Source organism: Hippoglossus stenolepis, chromosome 11, assembly GCF_022539355.2.
Source record: "Hippoglossus stenolepis isolate QCI-W04-F060 chromosome 11, HSTE1.2, whole genome shotgun sequence".
Classification (NCBI taxonomy): domain Eukaryota; kingdom Metazoa; phylum Chordata; class Actinopteri; order Pleuronectiformes; family Pleuronectidae; genus Hippoglossus; species Hippoglossus stenolepis.
In genome coordinates this window covers 23,935,032-23,961,145 of record NC_061493.1, presented here as the reverse complement: position 1 = coordinate 23,961,145, position 26,114 = coordinate 23,935,032, and the positions used below count along the sequence as shown (strand labels likewise).

Genomic DNA, 26,114 nt, shown 5'->3' with positions numbered 1-26,114 from the left:
CAGTACAAAATCTAGAATCTTATCAGAAAAATTCCTATGACTGTTTTTTATGTCTAAGAATGTGTTTTTCTCTGCAAAGCTCCTCAGCAACCTCCAAAATGTCTTAGAAAGCCCGGACGTTCTCCGTCCTCACGACAAACGTCAACTCCTCTTAGAAGTTCAGTCGTCAGGAAAAGAAAGTGGGAGAGAAAAATGAGAATCAACACAACCAAACGATACCAACGGGGGACACAACCACAGCTTTAGAGATACCAGGCCGAGAACACGACACTCTGAGGAGGAAGAGGAGGAGGAGGAGGAGGAGGAGGAGTGGACGGATTCACTGGATGTCCAGCTGGAGAACAGATTTCTTAAACTCACCTCCACCAACTCCTTCTTACACAAGATCAATTTCCCCAAATTTAGATATTCTGACGTCCACAGAGCAGCAGGACACGTGTGAGCCGCCCAGACGGGGGTCAGGCTCAGCCTCTGGGCTGGTGGGGGGGCGTGATGGATGTGGAATGGTGAAGCCGACACAGACTCGTATCAAAGTTCAAATACTACAGCAGAAAAAAATAGAATAAAACATAACAATAATAATAGCAATAATCATCTGCAGCGGTGGAAAACTTCTCCAGGTGTTTGCTCCGGTCCTCCTCGTTCAACAAATCGTCATCATTACAATTATTATCATTATTGTTGTTATCAGAATACGGGCGGGCTAGTTAATTTCTTCTTCACTTTTTTTTATTCTTCATCGTCGTTGAGTTAGGTACTTTTTTTTTTCATTTCCGAAAAGAAGCTGTCCATTAATCTTGAACTGCTACGGTTTGATCCTTGCTTGGTGCCTCTGTGGCGTTCGCCTCCTTGGCCGGAGGTTCGGCGGCTGGTGTTGAACTAGGTGCCGCAGCGGCCTCCTTTGCCGGTGCGGGAGCCGGCGCCGCCGCCTCTGTGGGCTTGGGGTCAGGGGAGGCCGCGGGGGCCGTCTCGGCTTTGGCTGCTGGTGCCGCTGGGGCCTCAGTCTTTTTGGCGTCGGCCTCATCTTTGCTCTCGGCCACCGGGGCTGGAGCCGCGGCCTTGGCCTCAGGCTCCTTGGGGGCAGGGGCCGATTCTTTGGCCGGGGCGGGGGCGGCTGGTTTCTCCTCGGCCTTGGCGGGCTCTGCGCTCTTCGGCGCCTCTGTTTTGGGCTCAGCGTTGGCGGCAGGTTTCTCGGGCTCCTTTGCGGCGGGAGCTGCGTTCTTTTCCTCGTCTTTGGCCGCTGCGGTGTCTGCTGCCGGCGCCTCCTTGGCCGCTGTGTCATTCGCTACTTCCTTAGCGTCGGTGGCAGCCGGGGCCTCATCTTTGTTGTCTTTCGGAGCTTCACTCTCCTCGGCAGAAGCCCCCTCGGCTTTGGCATCTTTGTCTTTGGCCTTGTCGTCATTTACGTTGTACCCCTTCTTCTTTTTGCTGAGCTTGCCTCCCATTTTGGATCTCTGGCTTCTGAAAGCGAAGAGGAAAGAACAGTCAGTGTTTTATGAAGCTCATATTTAACGGAAGGAAAAAAACAAGATTCTTCATTTCAGCTGATTTTACACGAATGAAAAAGATTTTATTCGATTTCTGCCGATAGATTCTCCAAGATCCTACACACTGGTTCTTTATCACACAAACAAGAAATGCTTTCAGATCATGTTAAATCATGTAAAACAGTGAATCATCAGCAAATAATTGATTTCTGTGAATTAGATCTTTGTATTTTCTTGGCTCTAAGAAAGAATTATGAAAAGTGATTTAGACAATGAGCAGGTAGACAGCAAACAAACACACACACACACACACACACACACACACACACACACACACACACACACACACTCTGCTGGCTCTCCTTCAGACGAAGCTCTTTTTTCCACCATCACCATCTGTCGGCTCGATGGGGGAGAGGACTTCAATAACCCAACAAATCAGGCCTATTAGGAGCAAACTCGAGAACGGAACAATTTGTTGTTTGTAAATCGAAGTCTGATGCCTAATTCTGCCAAAAACCATTGGCAGTGTATTGTTTGTGTGTTTTGAATTCTGCCATCTCAATTTCAAAAAGTGCCACGAAAGGAAAAAACTGTTCCCGGATAAAGCAACAATCTCAGTTCACACTTCAACACAATCACTCAGAGTTTATTTTAGAGCTTCACAACTCTTTACTGAACTCATTTTAACGTTTAGTCAGAAAGTTGTGAGTGTGTGTGGAATATGTTGAGTTAAAGGAATTAACACGTTGTGGGTAAATATTTTAGATATCCTGTTGCTCGCCCTACGATCCGTAACATTTTTACCGTCCACACAGTCGGACCTCCCAGTTTCAGCTGTGGCCTCGATGCATTTCTCCTCCTTCAGTTTTTTGCCGATGCTTCTTTTATCCTTTTCTTTCTCCATTACTTTGAAATGTTGTATTGTTTTATCTGCAGCTGACATCAGAGCAGAAACAGTTAAATCCTGAATTTGGTAAGAAAACGTTGAACATGTTTTATCAATTGTTTGGAGTCGTTTTCATTTCCCCCCAATAATGAGCCGTAATGAACTTGAATGAGTCTCAAGGAAAACCGACACAAAACCAGTTAGAGAATGGGTATTTAGTGTCGTGAACATCTCGGAGTACAAATACTCTTAAATGGCAAATACTAATACTGATGGCTAAAAGAAGGAAGATGGTGTAAAATGTAAATTCTGAAAGTGGTGTGTGATTTTCACGACACCTGCAGTCTCCTCTGAAACCTACAAACCTGCTCTGAGCGCACACCCGACCTTCTCCTCCTGAACAGACCCAGCCACTGAGACACTCGGCTGGACACTCAGATTCCTGTGCCCTGTGAATGGGACAGAGCCGGCGGTGAATCCACTCAAAATGCTAATCACCTCGTCGCCGCCGAGTGAATTACTCCACTATTCATGCAGAACTCCCCAGAGCGTCCAACAGTCGGTATCTGCCAGGGCCGCCGCTCCTGCCGCAGCTTTACACCAGCCACAATGGACGTCCCTCTGCTGCATCACATCATTTGACTGCCGGCTTGTGCTGCCAGTACAATGACTCACAATCATCTGGGCAGACAATGGCTGCTTTTCAAGCTAAGGCACGCCGTCGCTGCTGGGCGTGTGGTTTTAGTGTCTGAAGAGCCGGGGCAGGGCCGAGACAACCTGGAGAAAATGCTCTGGGTCTCACAAAAGACTTAATTTAACCTGCAAACTGCAGCCAGGGGGCACAAGGGACGTCTGTGGACTTCCAGCATCACTTCATTTCAGCGGCATCATCATTGATGTGCAGCTACGTGACTTTAGACGGACACTTACACGGCTGCTGCTCCACTGGGTGCAGCTGCTGCTTCTGTTAACCACCGACTCTCCATCACACTGGAAACTGTTGAGCTAATCTTCTAGAATCGATAATCATCTCACAAAATGCCCTTTTACCAAACACCTTTAACTTTTGCTGTAACTTAAGTTTCTTTCATCCTTTTCTTTTGAATTCTCCTCTGATTCTTTGTTTTTTACGCTCACTCTCCGTCACGTCATCCGTCAAGGCGCCGGCGCCACTGCTCTTTCCCCAGTCTACCGCTCCCCCCCCACATCTCTGTGCGATAACCCCTCCATCGTCACTCCAGCCTTTCTGAGGCTCTGCTCTCGTCTGCTTCACCTGCACTGTTTCCTGTCCTGAGTGTGTAATTTCAATCCAAAACGCTTCCTCCCTCCTCTGCAGCCGCATATATTTTCTAAATTAGACTTCCCCTCCTGAGATAGTTTTCCTGTGGATGCACCTTCACCATCTTCTCTCTCAGCTGGAACCTCTTCTTCCTTAATGATAATAACACGATGCTGAAGCCCTTATGTTTGCAGATTTTTCTATGTGGGTAGAGCTGCATCAAACATTTTTAAAATGCCAAAGGGTGAAACGATCAATCAAAGAAATAAACTCACAGAGGACAGTCGAGCTAAAGCTTCACCGAGGACCGACTGTCTCCTTATGAAACCACGTTTAAATCCACTAGATCCAGATTTTTTATTCCTGTCTGCACCAAATCTCTCATAAATATCAAACATCTTTCATCACAATCCAGAGAAAAAAGTCCTGGATCCGCCCACGTAGCGCTGAGCAGTGGAAACTTTAGCTGCACTTGTTAGTTCTCCTTTGAGAGAAACATAATGTGCACAGGAGCAAATTCAACAGACCTCTCTGCATGAGCGGAGGCCATCTTGGTCGTTAACAGAAATGCTCCAGCTCCTCTCTTCAGTCGTTTGTCCTTAGTGCTGTTTAAGTCTCTATCAGCTCATGGTTTTGTTTTCCAGCCCATAACTTTACTGATTCTGCTCAGTCTGACGTCTGTTTTCATCCAACAAGACTAAACCCAGTGTCCACAACCGGCCCAGCACCACACAGGAGGTAATATCGTCAGCCTTTAATTCTGCCCAAAGCTGCATAGCAACAGAATTAGTATTTCTACTCTCTGGGGCTAATGTTCTGCTAATTAACGAAGGTTTAAATTGCTTTTACTAATGAATTGTTTTCTTTCCATTCAAATGTAGGAAACGCTGCATTAAACATCTATGGGTAAAATGAAGCCTCGCTCCTCTTCTGATTGTTCAGCTCAGTCTGTGAATTGATTGGTTTCGTGTGTGAAATATCACAATAAGGTCCTCTCTGCACAGATGCCTCGTTCTCTTTGTAAATATTTGATCTCCGTTTCCTCGGAGCATATTTTTGTGGGTCACATTGTAATCCCTCTCTCCCGTCCCTCTGCTTGGGCAGATGGACGTCTCCAGGAGGTCCCGGCGTCTCGGTAAATCCCCGGCCTCGGAGCAGTGGCCAGCCGAGCCTGGCCGGTTCTGTGTCCCTGCCATCCAAGATGACATGGTAAAGGTTGAAGCTGTCACCGTCCCGACTCCGCGCGGCTCGGACACCGTCGCTCCGCCGGGAAATCGACTTGACGGCAGAGAGCGGGAGAAACTGCTGGAGCACCAACAACGTTCTGGTTTGAAATCAAGAACATGGATGAGGACGATTTTTATTTGCTGCAATTTGCATGAAGTAAATTGTTGCACTCAAAAAGGAGCTCTTCTTCTTCTTGGGCCTCACGATGAAAACACTGCACATTCAACAGCTTCTCTTTCTATTGATATGGAACATTATTATGTTCTTCTCGTCATTTCCATCCCCAGATCATGAGAAAGTGGCTTTCAAGAGCACGACTGTGGCCACATCCACACGTCCACATTTCTCTGCTAAAGAGGCGCTAAAACAGAGAAGTCTGAAAACTCTGGGGCTGCGTTTCAGTCTGAACGAGAAGAAGCTGAGATGTTTGGAAAACGACGACGTCGACGCTCACAACCTCTTGCTGATTCGGTTCTTTTCTGTCATGACGCAGCCTTCTCTGATTCGTCAGGCTCCTGTCACGTGACCTCCTTCCAGAAGATTTGATTGATTGAGTTCAATTCTGTATTTTACAAAGATGCAGCTGTTAAAATGTGGAGGAGACCAGATGTTACTCAAACAATCTGCGGCGATTCTGAAACCGATATGAGTTTTCAGCCGTGTTCCTGTGGACGAGGATTGAAACTGAAACGCTCGTGTGGAAAAACACCATTTTCGGTCGTGTGGGTGGAGCCTGTGACTGTCGACTAAACTGACGGTGACTAAGGTTGTTTTTTTTCCATAAAACTGACGAAATGGATCTTCGAGGTTTTCACAGAGTGACTGACGGTGTGCTCCTCGTCCTCACTCCAGCCTGGGGACACAAGCTGCAGTTTCCCCTCCTGTGTCCCACTGAACTGCGTTTTAAAGACAGCTCTGCCTCATCAGCCTGACGGAGGACGGATCTGCCGCCGCAGCGCGACAAGCAGCTGCTGCACGCGGCTCTGTTTCAGCTTGGTTGGAGGAGATTTGCACCGAATCAGTGCTCAGTCACTCGGTTCTTGGGCTGACCTCCATGACACAGCAGCTGTCAGAGTCACAACACGACGGCTTCACGTACGTGGATGTGTTCTTGTTTGTTTTTTTATATAAACCTACCAACAAAAAATAGCAAAAGTAAAAGTTCCAGTTTGCGTGAGAATATTGTCATCACAAAAATATTAGATTTCTGCCAGTTTTAATATTTATAATAAAAACTACACAAAAACCAGAAGAAAATACGTCAGTACACATACAAAGACACACTTGTGAGTATAAGTGCAACAAACAGAGCTATTCCCCCGTGTGTAATCTGCTCTAAAGTTAACACAGATTAACAGAATGTTATAATCCTGCACATCTGTGTCACAGCAGCGCTCGTTCAAAACTGTCCAAATAATTAGGTATGAATTAGGTAACGTACAAAGTCCTCGCTCCGACCTCCTATTGTCCTGTTTCCTACGTCAGATTCACTGAATTCATGTTTTTACAAATATTAAATGACACCGTGAAGATTCATATAAATCTCTGTTTCGTCAAATCTCAGGATGCATGGTTAGCCTAGCTTAGCACAAAGACTGGAGACAGGGGGCAACAGCTAGCCAACAAACCTGCAGGTCACCTGTGAGCTTTACACCCCGAGGAGCAACGTCACGTCCACCACGTCAGGCGGCGTGCACGGGAAGGCGACGTGTGTGTCAGGTGAAATTAGTTTGAACCTGATTTTTTAAAAAGTGAGCTCCGTAATGTAGACGTGAGCTCGAGACGTGAGGAAGCAGCAGAGTCACAGCACCGAAACCCAAACCCCTCGTAAAAACTGTCTGTGTCGTCAATCTGCTGCATAAAGAAACGTTAAAACTCGCTGGCCGCACCGGCCCGGGGCAGCGGTGTGTGAGGGAACACAGGGACGTGGTTCAGTAGCTGCGGCGAAGTATCTGGCGCCAGCGCTCATAACATGAATGCAACGCTACGGCTGTAATTCACAACCCTGCACTTCCAGCTGGATGATTTAAGACGAGTCTGTTTCTCCTGCAGCCGGCGAGTGCAGGGAGCTGAGTGGACAGGCAGGAAAACTGGAGCAGAAAATCTGGCCCACTCCACACACACACGCACACACACAAACACACACACACACACACACACACACACACACACACACACACACACACACACACGTCCACACCAGCTCTAGAGAAAAAAGGTGGAGCAAAGGATGCTGGGGGATGGGAGGGGCTGAATGACAGATTCTGAAGTCCATGGCCGAGGTCTGGGGGAGATTCTCACAGCGCTGCTCTGAATTGTGACATCAGGGCCACAGATGATGCAAAAGTATTTTTTCTCCATCACGTATTCTACATTTTAGCCTAAAACCAAAAAGCTGCGATTTAAAACTCACGCCACGGAGAGAAAGCTGCGGCTCTTGCTTCCAACTGCGTGACGCTAATTTCATCATCGCGTGACTCGGGATCAACGGGAGAATCAAGCAGCAAATTAAAAACTACATTTCCCATCTGGACCACCCAGTCCGGGATTGTTCCGGTTTTAAACTGGGCGACAAATATCTGCGAGGCACCAACATGTCGCTGTTTTCACCACAAATAAAACAATAACTATTTGTAGTTATATTTATCTATCAGCATTACTTTTTATTATTTATACTGAAACAGGGATTGATCTACACAAAGTCATGGTGCACACACACACACACACACACACACACACACACACACACACACACACACACACACACACACACACACACACACACACACATTCATTGAGCTTACAGGATCAATCCCCAAATTGACGGAGCTTGAGAAAACTGGTGGGATGGAAATGGTTATCGATCCGCCCGGTCGACCACAGAGCCGCTGTGTGTTCAGCTGCTGCTTACGAGTCCGAGGACGCCGTCGACGGGGGGGGAAAGCCAGCGAGACGCTTTCAGACCTGTTCCTTTAGTTCTGAATACAAAACTGCCCTGAAAGCTTTAATGGCCGCAGCATTTCGTCTGGATGGAGGGAAAGTAAAAAACTACGATTTGTTATTTTCCTTCTTCTCTTCGTTAAAGAGCGTCATCTGTCCGTTTGAGAGCAGGACTTATTGATTTCAGGTTTTGTAAGATTTTCCCTCAAACAGCTCTGCTTGTCCTTAGATTTGTTCAGCTTGTGCTCAGTGCCGTGAACGTGGCTGTCAGTTGATGTTAATCATCGCCTCCTTTAGCTCGTTCATCAGTTTTGTAGCTTGTTGGCATAGAATCGAACCCAGAGGACCAACGATGAGCAAAAGACTAATTAGCATTTAGCAGCTATCAGCATAAGTGTGTTAAAGGTCACGGCAGCACCTGCCCACTTCCTCTGGGTTACTTGCAAAGATCCGGCCGCTGGGAATGTGACTGATTGGACTCAGATGTGTTTTCAGACTCAGGACCAGTGGCCCCTGTGGCCTGTTTGGTATCGACATGGTCTCAAACCTGCGGCGTGATCAGCTCCGAGGAGCTCTGTCTGATCTTCCACTGGAGTAACGTGTCCATACTGGTTCTGCGCTGGCTTCTAACTGGACCTGGAGACTCATCTGGATTCGCCTCAGGCGGATCTTCACGATATCAGGAACTCCATCAGCCACAGGAGCCGAGCTTGAACCCCAGGGAGCAGCTGTGTGTGTCGGGGCATGAACCGACTCGCCCAGCGGCTCCTCAGGGACATGGCGCTGACTTAATGAGGCCTAATCGCTGTGGAAACGTGTTGTGAAGTTGGATGTGACTGAGCTGAAGACGAGCGGCACCGTAACGTTTCATCATGTACCCCGTAATGACGTCCTCTGACCAATCAACACGCTGCCTTGCAGTTTAATTGGCTGATGTATCAGTTTCGACCTGTCCTGCAGGCCTAAACCGCCTCTGTGGATTCTAGATGTCGACTGACTGGCGTTGACTTCGGCGCTAAGCTACACGACCTCCGGCGTCGCAAAACAACAACTTCTAATCGTCCTGCTGCGTTTGATCAAACTGTGAAGTGTGAAGTTTTACCCCCTGTTCATATTGTGCAGATGCTTGCGTCACTTTATCCAGACAGAGCGACTGAACGGGGCTGATTTGGAAATGCAGCAGCATCGAGCTTAATGTACATGACTCTCCAGTTGATGCTAACTCGACTCATGTACATCCATACAAACCAATGCACAGTGTAAACATGTTTGCGGGGGGGGGGGGGTTGTTACGCGTTGCACATTGATTTGACTCGTCTGTGGCTTTTTCAAACATCAATGAGACTTTAATGATTTTCCTTCAGAGGTGACAAACGTCCTCAATACGTCTTCAGAAATATGCACGATGACGCATCGACTCTCCAGTTCTTTGTGAATTGCATGAATACAGCAAATCGACCCGGCACTGAACTTTAAACCCTCGACGCTCCCTGATGGATGTGGCAGCGACAGAGAGGCTGCGGCTTTGAAGCTGCTTGTATGGGATCTATATTCAGCCTGAAGAACACGGTTCAACGCTCGGTCTCCGTCTTTGGAGTTGAGAGTTCAGGAGTGAGTTTGTATTTCGTCTGAGTGGATAACACTGACAGGATAGATCCACCTGAGCAGGGCCAGCGAGGAGAGGCTGTTCTGGTTCGATCCTCGCTGGACACGGAGTTTACAGCAAAATCTAACTCTCCAACTGAGAAGTAGAACACGAAGGCCGACTTTGATAATGTGAAGCCCGTCTGAATTCAGCGTGCATGAGCAGCACGGAACAAAACTTCCCCCGACTCGTTAAACGGAACGAGCCGATGGGGAAATGGTGAAGTTTATTAAGAGAAAGAAAATCCACTGAAGCCGAGTCATAACTGCACTGCAGGTGTAGAGAGCGCGCGGGGACAGATTCAAACTTAAATAAGCATAAAAGAAAGACTTCGTGTGGGTTTCATTCAACTTCTGATCTGGGATCTGCAGAACTGAGAACACGACGAGACGAGACATCCGCAAATCTGCCTTTTTCTGTTCATATCAACTTCACAATCGAGTGTGTGTGTGTGTGTGTGTGTGTGTGTGTGTGTGTGTGTGTGTGTGTGTGTGTGTGTGTGTGTGTGTGAGACGAGGTGACACAGGTAAATGTGTAACTTGTCCACATGAAGCAGAAGTTCAGTGTTTGTATGGAACAGGCCACTTCCTCTTTATCTGCCACATCCTTCAGTGTTGATTAGAAGAATATTTTATTGGATTTGAGAAATAATCCGTGAATTTACTTTAAATTCCACAAATAACACAACAAAGCACCTGATTGTTTCTTTAATCGACCAATCACTCTCACTCTGTTGCTTTTATCAGGGGAGATATCTTCCAACCGGCTGGATTCATTCGTTCAGTAACAGCAGCACTGACGTATTAAAGCTCATTGATTCACCGGCTGATTAACGTTTAATGAATCACTGCTAATGTTTCACACTTCTCACTGTGTCTGGAACGCATATCTCATGAACCATCTTATCGGTTACACACGTTTCATGTGTATTCACAGATATCGTGGGGGCTGATCAGCAACGTCCATAGAGTCACTTCCTGAGCTGAATTTCAGAGCTTTTATTTTTGAAAGTATTGTTTGAGGACGACTCATTCTGAAGTATCAACACAACATCACAAACACACACGTGGAGCAGGACTGGTACACGTAGATAAACGTACTCGTCACTATGTGCAGTATTTGAGGTAATGATACTGGTATCAGTATCACAACATCTCTAGTTTCACGTGAGGAACTGTTAGAGCGCCCCCTCCTGTCTAGATTGTTTCAAAGATCAAATAATCACATCATTTAACTAAAATATGAGCCGTGAGGACGTGATTCTCTTCCATCTCTGATTCCTCAGCTCAGCAGTGGAGCAGCAGTAGTTTAAAGATGAAGCCATTAGTGATGAAGTGAAACCCAACAGCTGACGACCACCTCAAAGCTTCATGATGCGTGACCCATGTGCGTGCATGAATGAACGTGAACATTATTCTACCTGACGGAGCCTCGTCTCTGGAGCGTTTGAGAACCACACTGTTGAAACGCTGCTCAGCAGAGATCTGCCTCTGAAAAGCTAAGATCAGCAAACTGACGACGATAATTATGAACTGCCTGCAGCAGATTCAAAGTTTCCCTGTGAACCTGATCCACTTCGACCTGCTGCTGTTTGAAGAAAGGTTCTCTGTTCTCAAAGAACTAATCCACACGCAATTATGGAAATTTGACGCTTCAGCAACACGCACATGCACAACCTGACCACACTAAAGTCCAGCCCCACAGTTTTCAAACTAAATTGGGACCGACAGCATTTCTAAACTTCTCCGTTTTAGTTTGAACACCAGGATTAACTAGATGATGCTTTTTCAAACGAGCGATGTAATGTGGATGTCACATGTAAATAAAGATGGACGACATGACAGCTGTCAAAAGTGAAGCCAAAGCAGCTTGATCGCCTCCTGGTGGCTGCAGGATAGGTCACACACCCTGTCTCCTCCATGTTAGCCAATTGGACATGGGGCAAACTACGCTGCACATCAAATACTTTCAAGGATGGAACTTCAATGTGTCTGTTCTTAATCTGAGGAAGTGACCATGAAACAGAGCGAGCAGTTTACAGTCATCAGCGTGACAGTGTGTTTCTGCAGAAGGCCACAGAGGCAGCGCTGACGCATGTAGTGACACACACACACACACACACACACACACACACACACACACACACACACACACACGCACACACACACGCGCACACACAAACACACACGCACACACACACACACACACACGCACACACACGCGCACACACAAACACACACGCACACACACACAAGGCATTTTGGCTCATGTGTGTAGAGATAAACACACACAATGTTTATTAATGAGAGACGGGGACAGTGTTTCTGAGAAATATGTGAACTCTGACCTGCACCTCCGCTCACTGCTACACACACACACACACACACACACACACACACACACACACACACACACACACACTCAGCCATCCATCAGTCTCAAGGTTGCCTTAAAGAAAACAAGAAGGGGCCCCGCGTCGCAAAATGTAAACTCAACTAAAACGCTGCATTTAAAGAGACAGTGCAGTGAAACAGGTCCTTAACTAAACTTTTAATTAAAGTAAAAGTTATTCCTGAGTATTTCTATTTTCTGTCCGCTGGGGGGGGGGGACACACAATCATGAGCCGAGGAGTTTCATTCCTCATGCTGTGTGTGGAGCAGTAGGTGACTCGTTTTAATCCAGCGATCACAGACTGGATTCTTCTGGAGAAACTGAATATGGATTCTCAGCTGAAACGACGCCACATGTGGAGAAGTGTCTTCTCCTCCTTCCACCGGGGTCAGACCTTGTCTGGCGTTTGTTTTCAACCGCCTTCGGTGCCAGATGGGTGGTGTTTACTGCATCGGTGGGGGGCAGGCGGTGTCAAGTAAGTTGTCAGTCCCAAACGAAGGTCACTAAATAACCTGTCACCTAAACTCCGACTGCTCTCACACCACAAACTCCACGACTGTCACCTGACTAAATTATAAAAAACACTTTCACAAATGATATGAAACAACAGTATTTATTTCGTTGTTGCTTCACTCTGACAAAGCAAATGAATACGTAGCCTGGAAACCACCATTCCAGCAAAAAGTGATGACCATCAGAGATTAGAGATGTCCAAACAAACAAACCTTTACCACATGTTTCTAAAACCAAGCCGGTCTAATTCCAGAGAAAAGAGGAGCGCAACACGCAGAGGACGCCGACAAACACGTCTACTATCGGATTGGGGAAGAGCCTGATGGACGAGTGGAAGATGAAGCAATAAACACAGATAGTAATTGACAGAAGTTGAAATGTTGAACAGAAACTCTGCTTCTTACTCGACTGGTTCCGAAAAAACAGAATAACAGCAACAGGAAACTTTCAAATCTACATCTGCCTCTTAAGCATCAAACATCCAGAACTGAACTTGTGATACTGTGACATTCAACTTCCACTTTACAGGGTGAACAAGTCGGAGCGCTCATTATTCAGCAGCTGGTTAATAAACCTTATTTCCTCTTTGTCTCGGCAGTGGTTTAAAACTGTCCCCTGGTGATGTCACAAACCTGCACCACCTTCTCCTCAACAGGCCGGTGCACTTTCAAATCAAGGACAGTTTTGTCTATTAGCAGCAAAACAGAAACCACCAGTCGAGGTCGAAGTGGCAGCGCTCTGGCAATAAAAGTTTCCCCTTTTGAAGAGTCCTTCAGTTTTATATTCAACAACCCATTATCTTAAAAAATGTTCCCACACATTATTTCCATCGTTGCAGACGAACGATCAGCAGCTGAACCTCAAAATGTGAGAAGATCACTTTAAATTCTTGTGTTTTTTAGAGAAAAGCTTGCAGAGAAATCTGTATTAAGACCAGTAGCTTGTGATCCAGTGTGACGTGACTTCAGAGAAGTGAACAGACGAAGAATATAAAGGTGAAAACCTGCAACAAGAGGAAATATTTCTCCTCTATAGACATGAACTGAAGTCCGGACAGTTCCCTGAAATGGGGCTGTACGACAGAAATCAAACGTACGAGTCAGTCGCTCTTTTCTAGAACTTATCCTGCCACTAATATGAGACCATGTGAGAATACAGCAGGAAAATGTTGCTGAGTGAAACTGGACGTGAAACTGGAAGAACACACATATCTCAGGATGAAGAAGAGGAGCCGTACACGTAGGAGACGAAGACGTCAACCTGGAAAGACGAGGAGGTTCCAGAGCTTTTAAATGACTCGTTTTATTGCCGAACAATTGGAAACAATGAAGTTAGACAGTGGTTCTCAATTGTCTTTTAAACAACCTCGACACAAACGTTTGAAGAAGATGAAGATGAAGAGGCTGTCGAGCCTTCGTCATCTCGTCCATCCTGGACACCGGCCAACAGGTTTCCATGAAGCCCGTCGTGAACTCGATGAACTCTGATTCGAGTGGACGAGTTTCACTTTAAATAAACGAGGTGAAGAAACTCACATCCTTCAGTTATCTGCACAAACGAAGACGCTTCTTCTCTTTTACGGAGGAAAAATGAGGGAAATAAAGGTTTTAATGAGCAGCCTCCGAACTGTCAGAGCGGCAGAACAGCCCATAAAAAAGCACTTAAGCATTTATTTACCACTTCATGAAAATTAAACTTCCGTGCATGTTCCCAGATCATTTCTCTAAAAATAGCAGCAGAGTCGTCGGAGGACTTGGGTCCTCTGAGGAAACGGTGGCGCTGTGGGAATAGAAAGTGCAGCGAGTCCACATGAGGCCGAATGTTTCCTCCTGAAAAAAGCTGTGATTATTGTGACTTTTGTTTGATAATCATTTATTGCTGTGTTTAGGTTGTTTGTAGTAAACTTCATTATCCATCGGAGGCGAGCATCTCGAAAATAAAGATGGAACAAACTACAAACGTTGCTGCAGCGACGGACAGTCTGAGGAAAGTGATGTTTCCTGAGCATGAAAACATTTGACACTCGTTAAATCATGCAGAGTCCGGTGATGTTTTCTACTAAAACTCAACCACGACGTTCTTAAAACAAAACATTTCTCTGGGCAGCTTTTAAAGAATCTTCTTGTCACGAGAAACCAAATAAATGTCAACAATGAAGAACTCCCCGCTGACCTCACCGTGACCCATGAGCAGAAATCATCAGCTCATCAGCCACATCACATTTCACCGCCTATTGAACCAACTATGCAGACGGTGATAACTGAAGCCCTGAGCCGCTCGCTGACTTCTCCTCCTCCGAGCTCTGGACGCTGCCAGCCCTGCGAATGCTTTGGGTCTGGCAACCTGCCCCTGCGTCGACTGAATCATGCGAAGCACTGCGGTCCACTCAGTCTGTCAAAGACACTCTGATTCCTCTCAATTAGCAGAGCGGCAGAGTGTAGCCAACACACCGGGGGAACCTGCCAATGCCATTTATTTTTAATACCAGTTTATTAATGTTGTCTCCTGTTGTCGGAGGGGAACCAAGCACAAGCTGAAGAGTTTAACAGCTATTAACACAGAGCTGTAGACCATTTACACCAGTTTATTTATTCTACGGAAAACCACTGAGCATGGGAGAGCTTCAGTCGTCATGGCTACAATAAAAAAACATGCAGTTAAGCCTTTAGTGAAGCTTCGTCATAAAAAAAAAACGACTTTTATTTCCTGGTTTTCTGGCTTAAAACAAGTCATGTGGCAAACGGCATAGTTCAGTAGGTCTTTAATGGCGCCATCAGGAAGCAAACGGAGCGCACGCTTCATCTAACCGCCGCGTCCTGGTGTTGGGTCGCAGCGACAAGGACACGAGGAGGGAAACTAGAGGCTGCGGCACGTGGGCACAGAACCTAAACTCATCCATCTCCATGAAAACAGTTTAATGTGAAGGCCGGTTTCTCCTCGGTTCGTCCGAACCAAACGTGCTTTCTAATTATAGCCTGGGCGTCGCTTCAGGACGCCATATTGAGCGTCTATGATTTGTTTCAGTCCAAATCTTTTTCTGCAGCCTGGCTGTGCAGCATCATACACGAGTAAACATGAGAAATCTCACTATTACACTTGATTTTTTCCTTTTTGTTGATATCTGATGTCTTCATGTTGCGTGACGGCTCTTCACTGAGGGCCTGACAGCTTCCTGCTCTGATCAGTCCACGCGGCAGCCATTTTGAGCAGAAGTGCACATGTAAGATAAGCTGCGACAAAGTGCACATCACAAACCACCAACCAAAATGGACCCGGAGACGACGCAGGGCGGATGTGTTCGTCTTTTCAAAGGGACTCGCCTCAAACTGTAGTGACAGCCGGCTCCATCTTCCACTCCATCACAAGCTCCTGCCAATAATCCACACACACACACACGCACGCACGCGCACACACACACACACACGCACACGCACACGCACACACACACACACACGCTGTGCAGAGCTTCATGTGCCGTGTATCGTGATCCCGACGTCACCCGTTGGTTTGAGCCGTTTTGAAGCCGCAGTTTGACATCTTGTCCGGCGCCATCTTGTTTTTTTGAAACCAGAAGTAACCACATATGGAGAAGCAACTGGTTTTAACATGGAGTCAAAAAACGAATGAACACGAGTCCATTAGCATGAAGCACCGAGTCACCACCACTGTTTGTCATGTGTCCGTCTGTGTTCTCAGAGGGATTCGAACGTTTCCCCTCTTCTGTCGTGTGTCACACACACAAAGAGAACAATAGAAAATCCAGAACAGGTTCTCGGTGCCACTGAAGGGAACAGGAAGTGTTCAACGACACACGGAGACGTGAACTACTTCCATATCATCACGCCCTAAAAATATGTTCATAATCACATGGACACTGTTGTTTCACGTGTGAAAAGTTTGACTCGATCATTAAATACTCAGAGAAGTCTCCAGTGGAGTAATTTATACTTCAGGTCCACAAATATACAATATACATGTTCATATATGAGCTATATATGATACTTACTTATATATATATATATATATATGAACATTATGAGGAGACGGAGGCTCCATTTTGCTGCTCAAACCACCGGGGGATCGTTTTAAAGCTGAGTTTTTCTTCCCTTTGTCTTTCAGCTCTATCTCTGGTGTCAATCAATAGCACTGCAGCTCTGAGCCCACCACACACCAGGAGCAGCTCTGAGCCCACCACACACCAGGAGCAGCTCTGAGCCCACCACACACCAGGAGCAGCTCTGACCCCACCACACACCAGGAGCAGCTCTGACCCCACCACACACCAGGAGCAGCTCTGAGCCCACCACACACCAGGAGCAGCTCTGAGCCCACCACACACCAGGAGCAGCTCTGAGCCCACCACACACCAGGAGCAGCTCTGAGCCCACCACACACCAGGAGCAGCTCTGAGCCCACCACACACCAGGAGCAGCTCTGATCCCACCACACACCAGGAGCAGCTCCTCCATCCCAGCGTCCTGCACCTTCCTCCTGTCCATCTGTGTGCAAAGATCCCAGAGGCCTCCGGCTTCCACCCGGAGCCAGACGTGGTCCGACATCACTCGATATCTCCTCAGGGCCGCTGGGCGGAGCGGGTTTCTCCGAGCCAAGTGACACTTCTGAGAAACTTCTGGGAACGGAACGACAAACTCTGACGGGGAATTGGATTTGATGGTTTTGCACGTTTCACCTCATTAACCGCAAAATGTGCCCATATTTCACGAGACTGACTCATCGGGTTTTGTTGTTGGTTTCTTACTTGACTGAACTTTTCTAATTCAGGACGGAAAACAACATCGTTTCTCCTTTTCCTCTTTTTAAAGACGCTGTGTCAGAGCAGGAGGACGACTGCTGAACGCTGGAGCTCAGACCGAAGAGTCGGGTTTCAGCACAAAGGAAAAACCACGGATTCAGATTTGAAACTAGAAACATAATCAAACAATATTGTCCGTATCATATTCTGCACTTTTTGTTCTGACTAAATACCTACAACGGTTGAGTAAACATATTTATTACCGCAAGTTCATACAGACGTTTCTATAAAGATGGGGGAGAATTATTTCAGCATTAGAGAGCAAGTAATGTACATTTTTTTTGGGGGGGGAGATGGCAACACTGATATTGGGCAGTAGAAGATTTCCGATACCAAAATAGCCAATATAGTTTGTACTTAAAGAAATGTACATGAGGTTTAATATATCACAGTTTATCTTTTCTTAATTCTTTAATCTGTGAAATAAAAGTTTTCATATCAACATTAACGCAGATACTGATATGAGTGTTACAGATTAGTCAGGCGTTAATTGAGACACCTTCGGACGCAGCGGACGCAGCGTTACTCGTTTGCCTCCTCGAGCTCTTCATCCACTTTAATGTGAAGAATCGTTTTCAGCAGTTGAAACCACCACGAGACTGAAATAGCAGTTTCAGAGGTGGAACTGAAATGTGGCCGCGTCATTCTCACAACTAAAGAAAAGCTTCCTGTTTTAAACACGGCGACAGCTTCCTCTGTGAACGTCCTACTTCTAATTCTACAACTTGAACCACCTTTGATATGTCGCACGGCCAAAGTTTTGCAGGACTCCCAATGTGACTCAGTCAGACCTGAGGACGTCTGTTATAAACCCCCACCCCCCTCCTGTGTCCAAGCCCACAGACGGAGGTCGTAACTCTCCACTGCTTTCTGGGAACTTTTCCGCCATGTTTATGATCGGCTTTAACAGCTTGATCCGAGCGCACAGGAAAACATCAAGCACCTTCCCAGGGATCACCTTTAATATCTTCACATCAATCTGACGCATGAAGGGACAGAAAGAGACGGACGTTTAAAGGAGGCAGCGAGTTGAGGTTCTGCTGCTGCCCACACACACCAGACGTCCAGCACACACACACACACACACACACACACACACACACACACACACACACACACACACACACACACACACACACACACACACACACACACACACACACACACACTTTGCGCTCTGCAAGATCAAGTCCTCGAACGGCAGCTCACAAAGCAGCGGGTGACGTCACGGGGTTCACACTTGGTCGGACCTCAGCAGCGTCTCTGCGGCCGCGTTCCAACATGTGGAGCAAAGTTTGTCATCGATAAAAGTCTTTCTTCTGTCGATTAATGTCACAATTTCGAAAACAAGCTGAGTCACGTGACTCCTGCCCACTTTCCATCAGAGCTCAAACCGCAGAGAGGAAACTGTGGTCGGCACCAGAAACTGGACTGAGCTTTTAAAACAGAAGATCTAACAACACAACTGGATCCGTTCCCCCAACAAACCAGAAACCAGAGCTGCAGACTCCAGACACTCAGACGTGTTTTCGTCCACCGGCCTGTCTGACCCCTGCCACCAGCGAGTCTGCAGCCCACGGCCAGACGCCGCTGGATCTAAAATGGACGTGGCGGGCGTCCGCTGTCCCCAGCCACAACAGTGAGACAGTGAGAGTGTGAGGAGCGAGGCAGCCGTGCAGCCGGCGATGCTGGGTGGCAGGCCAGACGAGGAGACGGGACAAAGTCGTCTCTGAACTCCAGCTAACCCTTAAAAAGAGCCGGGGGGGAGAGCCAAGACAAACACATTAGTCTGCACCACGCAGACGGACTCACTGAGGACGTGGGGGCAAGTCTGGACGGACTGAGGGGAGCAATTTGTCTCTCCGTTATATCAGCTGTGAGGTAACTGTGAGATTTACAGTTATTTAACAACGCAGATAAAAAGATAAAATACAAATTAGTTTTTCTCCATCCATTCATTATTATCCATGATATTTTTCAATAAAATAAATGTTAAAATGTATGATACACAATAAAATATTCTCACCACATTGATTCTTATATCGATATACATGCATACACATAAATACATATATATTCACATAAATATATGTGTATATATATATACATACATACACACACACGTATCACACACTTAAATTAAAATATTCAAAATGTTAAGCTAGTTTTACTTATATTCTAAATAAAAATAAAACAAATATTACAATGATTCCTGACCTCGGGTAGAGTCAGATACTGAATGAATGAATGAAGGTTTCTCCACGTTTACAGTGATACAGTGAAATCGGATCCTTACTGTTACATGAACAACACACGTCCAGCTCCTCGCTGTGGACTTCCTCCCTCACACACAGACCCAGTGCTCCAGACAGGCCCTTGATCAACGTCTCGCACTTGAGGGAGAAAGTAAAAATCCAGCGAGAGATATTCTTGTTACTCTCTCCCTGTCGTCAGTTTCCTGTCGGTTGATGGGAGCTGACAGAACTGGGACTGCAGCACAGACGCGAGGAGGCCGAGCACCTACGAGTCTAAACTCCGCTGTACCATCTCATTATTTTCACACCGCGTCTCTGGGCTGTTTAAGATTCACGCAGTGACGAGCGCCAACTTCTACAGACGGGAGTGAAGCGAGGGGGTTGATGAAGGCTGTGCAGCCCCAACACGTGCTCACTGCTGAGGAGATGTGTTTTCTATGTGTCTATATTCTCGTTCTTCTTTATTGAGCTGCCACTAGAAAGGATCCCGTGAATTCTGAAGGGAAAAACCTGTCAGCTGCTTATTATTCTCTAAGTTCTCCAATCGTGCAGCTGCTTTTTTACTTTTGAATGCATCTCATACAATCATCTATCTACTGCAGCGACTGGTGGTTCATCTTATCAGCTTCACACCGGTCGTTGTCCAGGGCCCGAGGAGGTGATCGATCGATATGTTATTGAGGTGATCTATAATTCACACCACACATTCCATTCAGGACATCCCAGCAGTTAATGATCAGACAAAATCACAAACGACTCCGCAGAAGTCGAGACTTGTGAAATCTTTCAACGGGAAAGCTGCGTACTTTCTCTTTTCCTGCTCCGTACCTGCTGTGCACGTTCAGGTGGTAAACATGCATGTGTTTCATCAAAGAATCGTATCATTTAGTTTACAGCAACAACAAAAAAAGTACCTTCTGTGAAAAGCTCGTCATAATATTTCATAATCTGTTCCTCTTTAGTAACCAGTGCAGGTTTTCTGCCCAAGTCTGAAATACATGGTTTGATTATTACTATCTCACACTCACATCCGAATGCTTCGCCTGCGTCTCCTCCACAGATAAGAAGACAGGTGAGAGACATCGTGTCTGATCGGCTCTTTATCTTCAGGACTTCACATCCGCGAGGACCCGCTGAGCGAGTGGATTTGGGATTCAGCAGAGTTCGTCCCCGCCGGCCACATATCAGATAATGTTGTCGCTTTGGGTCGGAGCTGTAATTTCCTGGAGGACGAGGCGCGATGTGACAGACGGCGCTCATGGTGAAAGAGCTGCCGAGGACGAGGACACGTCGAACCGTCGTCAAACCTCCGGCAGGGACGCGAGGAAGAGCCGGACGCCACATCCACTAATATTTCATCACTGTAGCAACACTGACTGTGAGACACGTCAAACCCCGGGTCGGACACTCGGGTTTAGCATCTGTGAACTCGTGTTAGCGTTTCCGTCGAGGTCGTCAGCTCCTGCTTCGACATCCATTTAGCGGATAGAACATGCTTTTTTCTTTAAACTGTTAAAAAGGTAAGTTCTCTGCTCCACGTCGGCCCCAGAGCGTCAAACGTATCTCCGGCTTCTGTTGATGCTTAAACACAAAGTGACCTTACAACTGCATTCATCTATTTTTGGCCAATAGGGGGCAGACAAACAGGAAAACATGTTGACAGATGCAGCCGCAGAGTTACCAGCTGAAGACGTGCTGTTCTCACTTTGGACAAACACAGAGCAACAGGATCATCCATTAGATCTGCTTGTGCTCTCCAGTCTAATATTCACTGTTTTAATTTAATCTTTTTAATCACTAGACGATCACATGTTTTCAGCAGCGAGCTGGTTTCCTGGAAGAGGCGACACAGAGACACACAGAGACAAACGTCCACGGTTACATTCACACCTGCAGGCAAATTAGAGTCTGCAATTAACCTGATGCACTGGAGCGGGAGGAAGCCGGAGCGCCGAGAGAAAACCCACAAAACACTGGAGAACATGCAAACCCAACATAGAAAGGTTTAGAAGCAGAATCTGGTCTGTGGATCATCAGCCTGATACGATGGACGTGGATTGAATTTCCTTGCAGCACAGACAAAGCTGTCGTGACTCTTTGTGTTAATGGCAGTCGTTCATAGTCAGATGCAGAAAATGATGGAGTCGTTATATTAAACATTTAAATAAAATGTCGGACCTCAGTAACTCGGTATAACTCAAACTAAACGTCAGGAACAAGCTGAGGACCATGTTGCTGTAAACCTTCAGTGTTCTGTCACAAACCAAAATAAACTTTCAGAAAAGTTATTTAATTCACCGTGTCACGCTTCCGTTGACAGGAAATCTAAACATCCAACTTCCTGGTTTTCATCGACCCGGCGCGCTGCAGCGACGAGCGGCTACCATCCGCCGGCACGTTGCTCTGAAAGTCTTCAACTTTAAAGTGTGAAACTGTGGAAATGTTTTTAAGGGAATGAAACACTTCACGTCCTCTCTCCGCTGCCAGCTGCTCTGGAACAACTGGCTGCTGACGGGGGCAACTCTCCATGAAATCCACTTCCCCATTTCTCACCCAAACAGCTTCGATACAGACCAGAGCCGTCTGCAGCAGCAGCTGTGCTCCGGCTGCAGCTCAGAAGGAACCAATGAGAAGCAACGAGCGCGACACTGAATGAGCAGGAAAATACAAACACGTGTAAACAACCCAACAGTGAGTTGACCCGGAGGACGTTTCACTTCCGTTTGGTCTCAGGCTTCCCACTGGGACGCTCATCGTCTCTGTTGGGCTCAGGTTTGATGCTTTAAATCACATTCTGCTGTAAAACACAGTAAACTCACATTTACACATCGTGGAAACGTGTTGGTACTTCAGAATCTTATATTGTAAGTATATATATATACTTATATTCAATATTCTGTCACTTATAGTTTATGTGCAGAGCTTTTCATAAACAGTCTATGTTCATTAGACCGGGTTCATCTGCACTGAAGATTTTATATTTTTCATCAAATTAAACTTTGAGACTTTTCTTTAACACTGAAGCTGATATTTCAGTGTTTTCAACAAACGACACAATCTTCAGACAACCAAGTCGACAACTTTTCAAAATAAGAGCTCTGTGATTCAGCTCGACGTGAAGCGTGGCCGCAGTAAAACTGGGTCAGGATCAGGCGCTGACTCTGGATCAGCCCTTGAACTGCCTCGGTGGAGAAGGGACTCTTGAAGCATCAGGTACCAAACCCCCGGGCCCCACATGCTGGAAGTCACAGTGATGGGGAAAACCTGCACCTTAGATGAAGGTGGAGATTCAGAGCCTATAGCTCAGGTGGAGGATGGAGGGAGCGTAGAGAGAAGAGAGGGAGGTGCGGGGGCCGAGTCGGACTTGAACCGGCATCACTGCGGTTGATGGAAGTCGCTAACGCCGAGTCCCCGCTGCACGGAGTTCCACACTTTAGTCTCTTTCCTATGAAAACTAGAGACACTGTCGTAGCAGCAGTGGTGAGTCAACCTGCAGCTGCACCCACTCCCCACCCTCTACACACACACACACACACACACACACACACACACACACACACACACACACACACAGTGCTGTGCGTGCCTGAAGAAGCATCTGCTGCCTCCCATTGTCCCGCTTCATCTCCTCTGCCGTTAGCCTCCGTCTGCACGCACCCTGATGGTTTAATTAAGACGCCGCACCGTGTGATCGAGATCCTGTTGATCACATGACTCACTGGATCCCAGACAAAGACTGTGTTTTTCAGGCTTTCACATCTTACAGGGCAGGGACACGCACACGCACACGCACACACACACACACACACACACACACACACACACACACACACACACACACACAGAGGTAATGATACCTCGCTCGCCCTCTCTCTACTTGTGTTTGTCTCGTACTAATAAACTACCTCTTCTTCTGTCGGACTAAAGTATGTGGACATCTTTGTTATGGCCCCAATAACTCTTTGTCCACATATATGTGTGTGTGTGTGTGTGTGTGTCTGATTCAATAAAGACACAGGAAAGAGTTGTGTTTGCAAGAGAACACACACACACACACACACACACACACACACCTGGAGAAGCCGACAGTGGTGCTATTGGATGAGTCACTCCTCATCGGGCCGCTCTTCGTCTCGAGGATGAATGGACGCGCTCAGGGCTGGATTTATGCGAGCCAATCAGCAGCCGGACAGACGGGACACATTACTACAGTCCCAGCGTCACCAGAAGGACACACAAACTCACAATTCATCCCAGTTCTAGAGCCGAGTTATTTGTGATTTTGGTTTTTTTTGTAGAAGACGTTTGTGTGAAGACGCAACTGAAGCATGACACACATCCCCAGGCAGGGTCACATGGCAGTGCACGAGCCAATCAGGGTGCACCATGAGCCCCAACGGGAGTAGGACACGCAGCACAAACTTTACCAGAGAGCTCAACGCACCGCACATTAAGAAAACATCCTCGACAACACGTGTGCTGCAAACACACACAACGCAACCAAACACAGACGACAAGTGTTTCCAGGGGGAAACGAGCTGAGCTAAAGTAGCACGGTCCGGTTCGTCACTCTTTGTGTCCCCTGGAAACACCTCCACCGCCACCACCTGTGTGTTTGTGTGTTTGTGTGTTTGTGTTGTGTTGAGCTCTCCGGGCCACCGTACATCAGTGAACCCCTCACAGGCACTGCTCACCGAGCGCAGCAGATAAACTACGAACATGAAACCCAATTGTAGAACAGATTATGAGAGGGTTAAAATACCACATAAATACTGCAGTACAACTGGCAGTTAAAGTACTGAGTGGTAATCGTGTACTGTGATATAAGTACATGATTTATATATCATTATAGGAGATAGCCAACATTGGTTTGATACCACAAATGCATCATTGGGAAGAAAACTCCATTACAGGTGAATCTAAGCAGTTGATATGAAGATTTTTCCTCATTTAAAAAAATGTGTTCACTGTAATTTTACATTAAATCCTAATATTTGAACACATCTGAAATGAATCCACACAACTGAGTGCTCATGTTAAATAAGGACTTCAACAATAAATAAATAAATCTTCTGACTCATTTCCTTTCCATCGACTAATAGATTCACCAACAGTCAACAATGGATCGATCAAAAACCTGATGAACAGCGTCACTATGATCCACTGATACTGACAGAGCGTCATTCACACACACACACACACACACACACACACACACACACACACACACACACACACACCACACACACACACACACACACACTAGCTCATTTTATCTCTGCAATCCTTTCTTTACTCCTTGAATAAACAAATAAACCGAGAATTAAAACCCCATCCTCCTCTCCTCCTCCTCCTCCTCCTCCTCCTCCTCCTCCTCCTCCTCCTCCTCCTCCTCCTCCTCCCCATCTCCATCCCATTGACAGGCAAGGTGGCATCTCTCCCATCCACACCCTACACCCAGTGCGCATGCGTGCCGCGGCAAACAAAGGACCATGCAATCAACCGACGGATGATGGCGAATAAAGTTTGACTCGCTGCAGAAATCACATCGAGGCGGAGAGAGAAGAGGAACTCAATGTGTGTGCGTGTGCGTGTGTGTGTGTGTGTGTGTGCGTGTAGCGAGTGATGGAGTGATGGAGGGAGGTGCAGATACATCCCCATTCCTCCATCACTCTTTCCTCATCCCACACGCGCTCCCCCAGTCCCCCATCCTGCTATTAAAAGTGCATGGATATGGAATCGTCCGTTCATCATCGTGAAATAACCTGGTTACAGACGCTGCGGGTGCGCGTGCGTGCCCGTGCGTGTCGCCAGTTGCATGCAGCCGAGCGGTGTCACACCTCCACACAGACAAAGAGGTGGAGCTGAGCTGCTTATTCCTCAAACTGGTCGAACTGAGTGGGAATTAAAACCCAGCTCCATCTGCGCGTCACACCTGAGCAGAACCAATCACTCACCAATAATCAATAATAAGAGCGCGCGAGGAGACTGTCCAGTTTGATCCATAAAAGTGAAAATGAGGAGAATGAGTGCCCCCCAACACACGCACACGACACACACACACACTGTACACACCCCTTTTCAAAGCTCGTTCACATTCTTCTCCTCCTGGATTAAAAACATGGAGGAAACAAGAAGAATTGTGGAATTGATCAATTCTCAGTTATTGTCCCATCCAGTGTGAGGAGGGTCCGCGCGCCGCTGGTCCGCGCACGGTGCGCCCTGGCTGCGCTCGCGGACGCATGGGAACAAGACAAAAGGGACGAAAAATATATAAATAACTTGCAGCGGCAGCGGGTTTTGGGGGAGAAAGGAGGAGAAAGGAGGAGAAAGGAGGAGAGTTGGCCGAAGTGGCGGCTCTTACCTCGGACTCTGAGCTGCACGCGCTCCCTCTGCTTCCTCCAGGTAGCGGATGCTGGGGTTTTATTTTGCGGCTTCTCCTGCGCGCCTGGCGGCTCGTTCCTGCTGCACGACGGCTCGGCTCAGCGATCCTCCGCCTGCGCGCACACGCACCCGCGCGCACGTGCACCCGCATGCAGTGTGTGCACGCACGCAGAGAGGAGGAGATGCACGGTCCAAATGTTGCGAGGAGAATAAACAACGAAAGTGTTTCAGTTTCTTCTGTGAGGCTCGAACGAGGTTTCTGTTTGTGTGAGGATTTAACTTCCGTATTT

At 47.0% G+C, this 26,114-nt stretch overlaps 1 protein-coding gene across 4 annotated transcripts; it reads right to left on the bottom strand.

Moving 5' to 3' along the window:
- Nucleotides 1-228: 228 nt before the first annotated feature.
- basp1 (brain abundant, membrane attached signal protein 1) lies at nucleotides 229-26,114 on the bottom strand. Of its 4 annotated transcripts, none has more exons than XM_035171541.2 (2): nucleotides 25,805-26,114; nucleotides 229-1,461 (listed from the first exon to the last, which is right to left on the bottom strand). In XM_035171541.2, exon 2 carries the CDS (start codon nucleotides 1,443-1,445, stop codon nucleotides 792-794), a length of 654 nt encoding a protein of 217 aa, XP_035027432.1. In that variant the 5' UTR covers nucleotides 1,446-1,461; nucleotides 25,805-26,114; the 3' UTR covers nucleotides 229-791. The 4 variants fall into 4 exon arrangements, with proteins under 4 accessions (XP_035027432.1, XP_035027434.1, XP_035027433.1 ...); XM_035171543.2 differs by lacking the exon at nucleotides 25,805-26,114 and adding an exon at nucleotides 25,516-25,648; XM_035171542.2 differs by lacking the exon at nucleotides 25,805-26,114 and adding an exon at nucleotides 19,482-19,745.

Excerpts from the sequence above, each read along its gene's own strand:
- basp1 (XM_035171541.2), bottom strand. The coding sequence starts at position 1,445 with ATGGGAGGCAAGCTCAGCAAAAAGAAGAAGGGGTACAACGTAAATGAC.